The sequence below is a fragment of the Oncorhynchus kisutch genome, linkage group LG19 (assembly GCF_002021735.2).
Source record: "Oncorhynchus kisutch isolate 150728-3 linkage group LG19, Okis_V2, whole genome shotgun sequence".
Classification (NCBI taxonomy): Eukaryota; Metazoa; Chordata; class Actinopteri; order Salmoniformes; family Salmonidae; genus Oncorhynchus; species Oncorhynchus kisutch.
This window is the reverse complement of record NC_034192.2, coordinates 51747428-51759312: the sequence shown is the minus strand read 5'-3', so window position 1 is coordinate 51759312 and position 11885 is coordinate 51747428. Positions and strand designations below refer to the sequence as shown.

General features: G+C 45.2%; 1 protein-coding gene across 4 annotated transcripts; it reads right to left on the bottom strand.

The window, feature by feature from the left end:
• Positions 1–13: 13 nt before the first annotated feature.
• On the bottom strand, positions 14–6645 carry LOC109887793 (phospholipase A and acyltransferase 4-like). Of its 4 annotated transcripts, none has more exons than XM_031797424.1 (6): positions 6456–6645; positions 3270–3344; positions 2331–2439; positions 2040–2176; positions 1619–1750; positions 14–1400 (listed from the first exon to the last, which is right to left on the bottom strand). In XM_031797424.1, the coding sequence occupies exons 2-6, from the start codon at positions 3282–3284 to the stop codon at positions 1278–1280; spliced, it is 516 nt and encodes a 171-aa protein (XP_031653284.1). In that variant the 5' UTR covers positions 3285–3344; positions 6456–6645; the 3' UTR covers positions 14–1277. The 4 variants fall into 4 exon arrangements, with proteins under 4 accessions (XP_031653284.1, XP_031653285.1, XP_031653287.1 ...); XM_031797425.1 differs by having other exon boundaries at positions 3707–6584; XM_031797427.1 differs by having other exon boundaries at positions 6216–6545.
• Between the last annotated feature and the right edge of the window lie 5240 nt (positions 6646–11885).

Here is an 11885-nt window from a genome sequence, read left to right as displayed (position 1 = left end):
ACATACTCAGTGAGAAACTCAAGCTAGATTTATTCACCACAGTGGGTGTTGCAGCTGCACAGCACACCTAGAGGTCACACAAGGACATACTGTATATGTATACCTTCCGACTAGGTGCTGTCACCTCCTTGTATTTCTAAGATAAATAATCAGTCTCTGTTTCTGGACAGGAACTGAGTCTGTTCCTCCTCTTGGTGTTCTCGTGTCCCAGCCTAAGTCCGGAACCTTCCTGCTCCTCCGCGCCTTAGTTATTGGGAGTACACATTCCTACAGTCGACTGCAGTCCACTAGATAATTACACTTCTCATACACAAAGAGCTGAAACTTAACACTACCTTCATTCTCTAAGAATATAAAAGATCTATATATTCATATTAAGAGTATATAATGATATAAAACTGTAACGATATTAGACAGTGCTCTGGAACAGATATTAGGATCCATCAGCCTTAACCCCAGACACATGGCTCCTATTCAACCCTCATGGAATCATTCTGGTACTCAGCCTTTGTACTTTACCTGTCCCCAAACACAATGCACATCAACCATTCCAACTGACCCATAACACGATAATTACTACTGTTAGGATTAAACATATTCAAATTGTCTAAAAAAACTATATAAAGTGTGTGTATATGCTGAATGTTTATTTGACATATAAATGGGTTAGGAATGTTTTATATGAGCTGTCACACTGCAGAAATAAGACTGATAGTCTTCATGCATGGGTCTGTATATGTGACTTACCTACCAAACGACATAGGGTAATGATGCAGTCCGGTTTTCTTTTACTTTTGATACTTAAGTACATTTTATCCATGACATTTACTTCAGTATATTTAAAGCCAAATACTTTAAATCATTTACTAAAGTAGTATTTTACTGGGTGACTTTCACTTGAGTCATTTTCTATTAAGTTATCTTAACTTTTACTCAAGTATGACAACTGGGTACTTTTTCCACCACTGCTTATAAGTAACAACATAAAATAAAAAAACAGCTAGCTTAGTCTAGCAGCCTGCAAGGTTATGGCCCCTCCAAGGCTGTATATACCTTGGAATTATAACCAGACACTTTTCCTCCTTTTGTGCTTTCAATTCATGTCTGTGTAACTATAAAAAAAAGAAAAATATTATGGAAATACTCAACCCTTCCTTCTGAAAGCCCCAGAATTATACAAGTGACGATGGCAGTACTGTAGTTAAAAAAATAATCTATTAGGCTTATTGGTGACTGGCTTGCTCAGGAAGCTATTATACAGTTGGTCACTTATCTTCTTATTTTTCTTCATTCTTCTTCTTGCTTCCACCTCCAAAGATGGCCGCTGCGATACCTGCAACAGCAAGGACTCCGAAGCCCAACATTGCAGCCATTCCCGCAGTTTCCACAGCCTGACGAACCTGGGCAGAAAAAGACTAACATTAATTTGAATGAATGAATGACTGACTGATTCAGAAACAGTATCACAGCATAGATGCTTTGAATGTATAACAACAAGTACACCAGTTACTCTACACTCACGTGTGTCTTGACCAAGTTGAGAATGTTATTACGACCCACAAAAATACTACGCTGAGCACAGTACAACTAGCGTTGAGCACCAGTCCACTGTACCTACCTGTCGAGACTCAGCCTTCCCATATCTCAGATCTGTGACAAAGTGCTCACAGTTCCCCCTGAAGACACAGTAGGGCATCTCCTGGTCCACATAGGCCTGGGCTTCCCTCAGTATCTCATGTATGGGTCTGACCTATAATGATAATATAATACATTCCATTTAGCAAAACAACTTAAGACGTTTTGCAGACCCTTTTAGCCTAAGCGAACTTGCATGCATACATTTTTAAAGGGTGGCCCCAGTGGGAATGGAAAACACTATCCTGGCATTGCAAGCACCATGCTCTATCAACTGAGCCACACAGGATCACACAGGCTGTGTCCCACATGGCACCTTATTCTCTACATAGTTCATAACGTTTGACCAGAGGCCCATGGGGTGCCATTTGGGACACAGCCTTACTGTACTTACTGCTACTGACCTGGTACTTCTCATCCAGCTGGTTGTTTACGCACCACTGATCATGCCCCACCACGTCCCAGATCTCTTCCTTCTTCACCTTAGCCTTGTCACTGAGCACAGACATCATGCTGTTGGCCCTGGCCCCAGGTCCCTCGGCTGGGGAGCAAAGAGACATGGGTGAGGGAGAGGGAAAGGTCCAAGGGGGGGGGGTGCACAGACAAGACATCATCAGTGTCAAAGTTGAGTTGAATGTACTCTATATCTACAGTATATCAATTGTTGAGTACACTATATCAAGAGTATTACTCACAGGGTGGGGCCAGGTGAACAACAAAGCCGTCACCAACGTACAAAGCCCAGTGCTGGTAGTTCCCTCTGAATATCTCTATCAGATCCCCTGGCTCCGGCTTCTTATCATACTGTCAAAAAATATATATAAAACAATTAAGTATGACTTAGCAATGTGTGTATTTCCATGGTTACACATACAGGGGTGTTGCTAGACACCATCTTGTTGAAGTGACAAGTATGCAGTTCTTAAAGGGAAAGTGCTCTGATCAGGAAACAAAACTATAAAAAGTTATTCAGTCATGACTGATAAGGGAATTATATGCTTAAAGGTAATGATTCAAATATTCCACCCTGAAACCATATAATTGTATGACATTTATAAGAATCATACATCTATAATCTGATGATGTGTGTAGTTTCAGTCAGAATTAGAACAAGGACCTTTTGTTCCTTTTTAGTATGTAAGCAGGGTGCAAGTGGGAAACAAATGATAAGAGGAGCTATCGACAGACATGTTGTACTACTGTGTTCTTACAGGACATTCTGTCCCCACCCAGGGAGGGGAGAAACTGTTAGGCTTGCAGAAGATTATGAAGCATGTTGCAGATTAAAGAAACAATGTATCTGTGTCGTGGAAAAACACTGACTGTCTGAGCAAGGCGTAGCTTGAGATTTGAACTTGTTTGTGTGTCTGTGTTATAAAGACTGGGTTTGTATTCTTGACTTTAGAACGCTCTCGTGAATAAACTGTACTAGTCTTTGCCTAATTATTATTAAACCCACGGTCTTACAAACCTCTGGGATTGGTCAAAGCTTATTGATTATGAGTTATCATTGTGATTGAAAATTCTCATGACAATGACTCATGCATTGTACAAACAAAATGTGAATTTGTTCTAAACAAACAGGTAAGACTACATAGAGACAGAGGACAACAAAAGAACTGGACTTTACTTACCAATGTTGGGGCCATGGTTACTGTTATTTCCTTTACACAGCTTTGATTTCCCGTCACTGAGCTTCGATCTCAACCCTTTATGTCAAAATGAAACCAATGGGTTATATTTAGGGGGCCTGTTACCATAACACATGAGCTCACAGAATATTAGGCAATCTATTGGCAAATAAATTAGAAACTGATTTCACTGTGTTTTGGTGTCTATAAAAACATGAATTATGCAACGAAATAGATCGCTAGCTAACTGACCACAGACAGCACACAACAGAGACAGTGTTTGCGTGCTGTCAAGAGTCATGGTATGACTTTCGATCCCAGTTAGCTACCTAGCTATTTGTAATCTTCCTCACATACGTATTTCTGTCCAGATAATTTAAATACGTTTAAATTCATATAATTTACAGTAAGTTCGGTGTCGTGGCCTCGATGTTGCTTACTTTCACTTAGAACACAGAAGTATAAATCAGACGTCAACTTGTTTTTCTTCCTCGATGAGGTTTAACGGCGGTTGGCATCCAATAAATGTTTCATTACCGCCACCTACTAGACCGGAGTACAACCCTTATACTTTGCTTGAAAACATAAATAAATAAACTATTACCCTACCATCTAACACTACACTCACAATTAAAATAAATAAATAACATAGTAATAAAAAATAATAGTAATTTTGTGACCCCAGAGAGTCAGGACACCCATTTAACGTCCCAGCCGAAAGACAGCACGCTACACAGGGCAATCACTGCCCTGGAGTATTGGGATATTTTTTTAGACCAGAGGAGAGAGTGCCTCCTACTGGCCCTCCAACACCACTTCCAGCAGCATCTGATCTCCCATCTAGGGACCGACCAAGACCAACCCTGTTTAGCTTCAGAAGCAAACCAGCAGTGGGATGCAGGGTGGTATGCTGACGTCAAGTCTAGCACACCCAAATACCTCTCTGCAGCTGCCACCACAACCTACATTTTTTGTGACTTACGTTCCATCCCTGCAGTACAGTTGACAACCATTGCTATAAATTCTAAAAATCCAATCTTACTGAAATATAAACTCGGGAAAAAAAATAAACGTCCCCTTTTCAGGACCCTGTCGTTCAAAGATAATTCGTAAAAATCCAAATAACTTCACAGGTCTTCATTGTAAATGTTTTAAACACTGTTTCCCATGCTTGTTCAATGAACCATAAACAATTAATGACCTTTCTACTGACTCTGAAAAACACCAAAAGAAAGATGCCCATGGTCCCTGCTCATCTGCGTGAACGTGCCTTAAGCATGCTGCAAGGAGGCATGAGGACTGCAGATGTGGCCAGGGCAATAAATTGCAATGTCTGTACTGTAAGATGCCTAAGACAGCGCTACAGGGAGGCAGGTTGGACAGCTGATCGGTCTCGTGTAACGGATGCAAAACAGCTAGCTAGTTAGCGGTGGTGCGCGCTAAATAACGTCACTTGCTCTGAGACCTTGAAGTAGTGGATCCCCTTGCTCTGGCTTTTGTGGAGCGATGGGTAACGATGCTTCGTGGGTGACTGTTGATGTGTGCAGAGGGTCCCTGGTTCGCGCCCGTGTATGGGCGAGGGGGAGGTCTAAAGTTATACTGTTACACTCGCAGTGGCAGACCACGTGTCATAACACCTGCACAGGATCGGTACATCCGAACATCACACCTGTGGGACAGGTACAGGATGGCAACAACAACTGCCCGAGTTACACCAAGAACGCACAATCCCTCCATCAGTTCTCAGATTGTCCGCTATAGGCTGAGAGAGGCTGGACTGAGGGCTTGTAGGCCTGTTGTAAGGCAGGTCCTCACCAGTCATCACAGGCAACAACTTCGTCTCTGGGCACAAACCCACCATCGCTGGACCAGACAGGACTGGCAAAAAGTGCTCTTGGAGCACTGGGTTCGTGGAGGGTCCGTCATGGTCTGGGGTGGTGTGTCACAGCATCAACGGACTGAGCTTGTTGTCATTACAGGCAATCTCAACGCTGTGCGTTACAGGGAAGACGTCCTCCTCCCTCATGTGGTACCCTTCCTGCAGGCTAATCCTGACATGACCCTCCAGCATGACAATGCCACCAGCCATACTGCTCGTTCTGTGCGTGATTTCCTGCAAGACAGGAATGTCAGTGTTCTGCCATGGCCAGTGAAGAGCCCGGATCTCAATCCCATTGAGCACGTCTGGGACCTGTTGGATCGGAGGCTGGGGGCTAGGAACATTCCCCCCAGAAATGTCTGGGAACTTGCAGGTGCCTTGGTGGAAGAGTGGGGTAACATCTCAAGGCAAGAACTGGCAAATATGGTGCAGTCCATGAGGAGGACATGCACTGAAGTACATAATGCAGCAGGTGGCCACACCAGGTACTGACAGTAACTTTTGATTTTGACCCCCCCTTGTTCAGGGACACATTATTCAATTTCTGTTACTCACATGTCTGTGGAACTTGTTCATTTTATGTCTTAGTTGTTGAATCTTGTTATGTTCATACAAATATTTACACATGTTAAATTTGCTGAAAATATACACACTTGACAGTGAGAGGACGTTTCTTTTTTTGCTGAGTTTATATAATTTGTTGGCCTATCCCTCTGTACTGGTACAGTTCTACTACTCACACCACTCCTCTCAGGATCTCACCTCCTTGACCCATCTTCCTCTACTTTCTTCACTGCCTCAGCATATGACAACTTCCTCACTACTCTAATCCTGGAAACCTCAACCTGCTTCTCTCACATGGGACATTTTTGATCCCCAGCCCCATGGGCACCCCTAAAATTTACACATACCACTACTTTCCCAAAAGCTCGACACCTGTAAAAACGTTATGTATTCGGTACAAAAGCTTGTATGCGATAACTTATATATCCTAACATCACTTTGTCGGGCAAAGACTCAACATCAACATTTAAAAAAACAGACAACGACTCTTCTGTTTCAGCACTCACCCCACCCTGTTTGCGACGTACCAAACAACGAGTATCACAAACACCGGGAATCTTCCCTTTCAGTTGGTTAACTTTTACATTTACCGCTACCCCAGTTACCACTCCTTTCAATGGCGCATTTTCTTGAGAGTCAAACAATTCACATCTCTTGCCCTCATTCGTGTAACGCGGAGCGCTTGTTCCCCCTGACCAGTCGGAAACATAAACAATTAACACAAGACCACTTCTGGTTAACCTCACCTATTCCACAGCACCCAACTCTGTTTTCACCCTGAAACCACAAATGGATCAGCCAAAAGGCATCAAGCGTCAACGATCAACTGAAAAAAAAAAAAGCAAACAAATTCGAGGGCGTCTCTGCTGGGAGCCTGCACAATGACGTAGGTTTCAAAGTACTCCGTCAGGCCAGTAGATGGCAGTAAATATATTTTTTCTGCAGTACCCCTCGAAAGACACGATAGAAGAAGAAAATAAAGCCTTCCGCTTTTGGAGTGTCCTTTTGATATTTTTCCTGAACGTTACTTAAAAAAGATCATAATATTTCAGTTCTAGAGTTGATTATTCGTAGCTTGTTGCTAGGGGAGAGTTGCACATGTTCTATTTTCAGTTTGGGAAATTGAAAGATGTCTGCCTTGTTTGATGGAACTCTTGGGGTCTCTTGGGGTATCTGTACTTTACTACTGTCACGTGTGCACCTCTCCAGCCTCTAGGTCATCAGGCTGCTCGTTATGGCACACACCTTTTTTTATTTTTTTATTTTAATTTTATTAATATCAAATCAATACATAAAGCACATGAGGGAACACAAGCATACATAGATTACAAACAATGGACAATCGAGCTAGGGGGTACAATATCACATTACAATTACACAAGGACCTTAAGGGACATGCATATACTTACAATTCTAACAGCTTTTTTGTTAGTAGAGCATTTAACCGTCTTAAAATACAGTTCAATTTCTTTTTGTAGGGTACGAAAATGTGGTTTTCTGTTTGTAAATTTACATTTGTGTATATGAAATTTGGCCAAAACAATAATGAAATTAATTACATAAAAATGATTCTGCTTATTTCTATTGTATGTAAAGAATCCAAACAGTACATCTCTCCACAATAGTGTAAAATCTTCATAAATGAGTTCAATTATAAACCTACTGATGTCTTGCCACAGTTTTCTTACATGCACACAATGCCAAGTTATGGCACACACCTGTCACCATCGTTACGCGCACTTGCGCATCATCAGACTCACCTGGACTCCATCATCTCCTTGATTTACCTGCCCTATATATGTCACTCCCTTTGGTTCCGTCTCCAGGTGTTTCTGTTTCATGTCTGTGCGTTGTTTGTGTTTGGTATAATGCTCTGTTTATTTATGAAATATTCACTCCCAATACTTGCTTCCCGACTCTCAGCACACACATTACAACTACTTTATTATTTATATTTTTCCAACTTTAACCTAACTACATTCCTAAGGAAAATAATGTACTTTTTACTCCATACATTCTCCCTGACACCCAAAAGTACTTGTTACATTTTGACACAAAAATGGTCCAATTCACACACTTATCATGAGTACGTCCCTGGTCATCCGTACTGCCTCTGATCTGGCGGACTCACTAAACACAAATGCTTAGTTTGTAGGAGTGTGCCCCTGGCTATCTGTCAACAAAAAGAAACAAGAGAATTGCTTAATATGAAGAATTTTAAATGGTTTATGCTTTTACTTTTGATACTTAAGTACATTGAGCAATTCCGAATTCATTGAGCAATCTGTCTATATAAGGTTCCCCAGTTGACAGTCCATGTCAGAGCAAAAACCAAACAAGATTCTCTGGTCTGATGAAACCAAGATTGAACTCTTTGGCCTGAATGCCAAGCGTCACGTCTGGAGGAAACCTGGCACCATCCCTACGATGAAGCATGGTGGTGGCAGCATCATGGTGTGGGGATGTTTTTCAATGGCAGGGACTGGGAGACTAGTCAGGATCGAGGCAAAGATGAACAGAGCAAAGTACAGAGCTATCCTTGATGAAAACCTGCTACAGAGCGCTCAGGACCACAGACTGGGGTGAAGGTTCACCTGACAACAGGACAACGACCCTAAGCACACAGCCAAGACAACACAGGAGTCAAGTCTCAGAACGTCCTTGAGTTGCCCAGCCAGAGCCCGGACTTGAACCCGATCGAACATCTCTAGAGAGAACTGAATATAGCTGTGCAGCGACGCTCACCATCCATTCTGACAGAGCTTGTGAAGGTCTGCAGAGAAGAATGGGAGAAACTCCCCTAATCCAGGTGTGCCAAGTGTCATGACTGTCCTGATCAGGTCAGGTTACAGGAGACCACAACCCTACAGATTATCTCTCAACCCCAACAGAGGAGGAGAGATCTAGGGTTCTGAAGATGTGGGGGTTTTATGGCCCCTCACGCCCCTGGTAAATCTAAGGCCACAGACAAATGCCTTTGTCCTGTTACTATGGAGAACCAGCCTCAGAACATTAAACATGAAATAAAGGGACTTTGGAACAATGGTTTCTGTCAGCCACAATGGTGGTCATGACGATAGATGGAATATGAAAATGTATGTCATTTTTGTTTTTTTATTAAAGGTTAATAGATGACGTTGTTACACCCACTTCTGACCCAAGGGTATAAAACCTGTGAGTAAAGAATTTACAGACAAGACTACGTGACCCAAGCTGCAGCCAAGGTCTAAAAAGTCAACGAACCCAAAACGCAACGCAAGTTTGAAGACAGAGAAATCTTTTTCTACCCAAGCTACGGATGAGTAGCTGTGACTAAGCGGGTGAATTCAAGTCGAACCACCTAGCCTCCATGTCCCATCGAATTGTGGTATCTACACTGTTTCATTCCTTTGCTGTGAGCTCTGAGCTACAGAGCTGTCTGTCCTCAGAAGACCCCTTCCAGAGCAAGGGTGAGGGAACTGTCACGTTCGTCGTAGTGAGAAGACCAAGGCGCAGCGTGAATTGAATACATGTTATATTTTAATGAAGACGGACACTAAACAAACTACAAAAACAACAAAACGAACGTGAAGCTATACTACAAATGTGCAGACACAGGCAACTAGACATAGACAATAACCCACGAAATACCCCAAAAAGATGGCTGCCTAAATATGGTTCCCAATCAGAGACAACGATAAACAGCTGCCTCTAATTAAGAACCAATCTAGGCAACCTTAGACATACATAAACACCTAGATGGTAAACAACCCCATAAACCTACAAAACCCCTAGACAGTACAAAACACATACATCACCCATGTCACACCCTGACCTAACCAAAATATATAAAGAAAACAAAGAATACTCAGGTCAGGGCATGACAGTACCCCCCCACAAAGGTGCAGACTCCGGCCGCAAAAACCTAATCAAAAGGGGAGGCTCCGGGTGGGCCTTTTTCACGGCGGCGGCTCGGGTGCGGGACGTGGACCCCGCTCTACCTCAGTCTTGGCCCACTTAGGTGGCGCCTCTGGAGCGGGGACCCTCGCAGCGGGCCCCGGACTGAAGATCATCGTAGAGGGCACCACTGGACGGAAAGGCGCCTCTGGACTGAGGAGCGGCTCTGGCAGCTCCGGACAGGAGCGAGATTCCTATATCACCGGCGTGACAGGCGGCTCTGGCAGCTCCTGGTTGGCTGACGGCTCTGGCGGCTCCTGGCTGGCTGACGGCTCTGGCGGCTCCTGGCTGGCTGACGGCTCTGGCGGCTCCTGGCTGGCTGAAGGCCCTGGCGGCTCCTGGCTGGCTGACGGCTATGGCAAATCCTGGCTGACTGGCGGCTCTGGCGGCTCCTGGCTGACTGGCGGCTCTGGCGGCTCCTGGCTGACTGGCGGCTCTGAGCGGTTCAGGACTGGAGGGAGACTCTGGCGGATCCGGACTGGAGGGAGACTCTGGCGGATCCGGACTGGAGGGAGACTCTGGCGGATCCGGACTGGAGGGAGACTGGCGGATCCGGACTGGAGGGAGACTCTGGCGGATCCGGACTGGAGGGAGACTCTGGCGGATCCGCACTGGTAGGTTACGGACTGCGACCCGTCGTGGTAGGTTCCGGACTGTGACCTGTTATGGTAGGTTCCGGACTGTGACCCGTCGTGGTAGGTTCCGGACTGTGACCCGTCGTGGTAGGTTCCGGACTGTGACCCGTCGTGGTAGGTTCCGGACTGTGACCCGTCCTAGGAAGTTCTGGTCTGTAGACTGTTGCCGGACGCTCTGGACTGGGTACTGTTGCCGGACGCTCTGGACTGGGTACTGTAGCCGGACGCTCTGGACTGGGTACTGTTGCCGGACGCTCTGGACTGGGTACTGTCGCCTGACGCTCTGGACTGGCGAGGCGCACTGTAGGCCTGGTGCGTGGTGCCGGCACTGGTGGTACTGGGCCGAGGACACGCACCTCAGGGCGAGTGCGGGGAAGAGGAACAGGGCGTATTGGACTGTTGAGGCGCACTATAGGCCTGGTGCATGGTGCCGGCACTGGTGGTACCGGGCTGAGAACACGCACCTCAGGATGAGTGCGAGAAGCAGGAACAAGACACACTGGGTTGTGAAGGTGTACTGGAGACCTGGTATGTATAGCCGGCATCAAATCTTCCAGAACTTTAACACAAGTTTCAGGCTGAGTACGAGGAATTGACACAGGTGGCATCGGACAGCTAACACGCTCCTCAGGGCGAATGCCGTGCATACTACGCCAAACCAACAGCTCTCTCTCTTCACTCTCCTCCAATTTCGTCAACAACTCCTCGAAAGTCTCATAATCTCCCCTCCATTCACTCTCCTCCAATCTGTCCAATAACTCCTCGACAATCTCAGACTCACCCCTCAACTTCGCTGACTGCTCCAAGTGATCCCCCCCTAGACATTTTTGGGGATGCCTCTCGGGCTTCCAGCCGCGCTGCCGTGCTGCCTCCTGATACCGGCGACTCTCTGCTTTCGCTGCCTCCAGCTCTGCCTTGGGGCGGCGATATTCCCCTGGTTGTGCTCAGGGTCCTCCGCCGTCCAGAATTTCCTCCCAAGTCCATGAGTCCTGCGACCTCTGCTGCTGCCTTTTACCATGCTGCTTGGTCCTTTGTTGGTGGGTTATTCTGTCACATTCGTCGTAGTGAGAAGACCAAGGTGCAGCGTGAATTGAATACGTTATATATTAATGAAGACGGACACTAAACAAACTACAAAAACAACAACACGAACGTGAAGCTATACTACAAATGTGCAGACACAGGCAACTAGACATAGACAATAACCCACGAAATACCCAAAGAAGATGGCGGCCTAAATATGGTTCCCAATCAGAGACAACGATAAACAGCTGCCTCTAATTGAGAACCAATCTAGGCAACCATAAACATACATAAACACCTAGATGATAAACAACCCCATAAACCTACAAAACCCCTAGACAGTACAAAAACACATACATCACCCGTGTCACACCCTGACCTAACCAAAAATATATTTAAAAAAACAAAGAATACTCAGGTCAGGGCGTGACAGGAACAGACTCCTAAGCCAAAATGGACACTGACATCGTGAGGATGACCAGAAAGGTGCCGGAGAAGTGCGTCATCGAGCAGCCTGAACTGTCCCCTGAACGGTCCACGCAGAGAATCCTCGTAGGTCTTCCCCAAGTAATTACATAATTA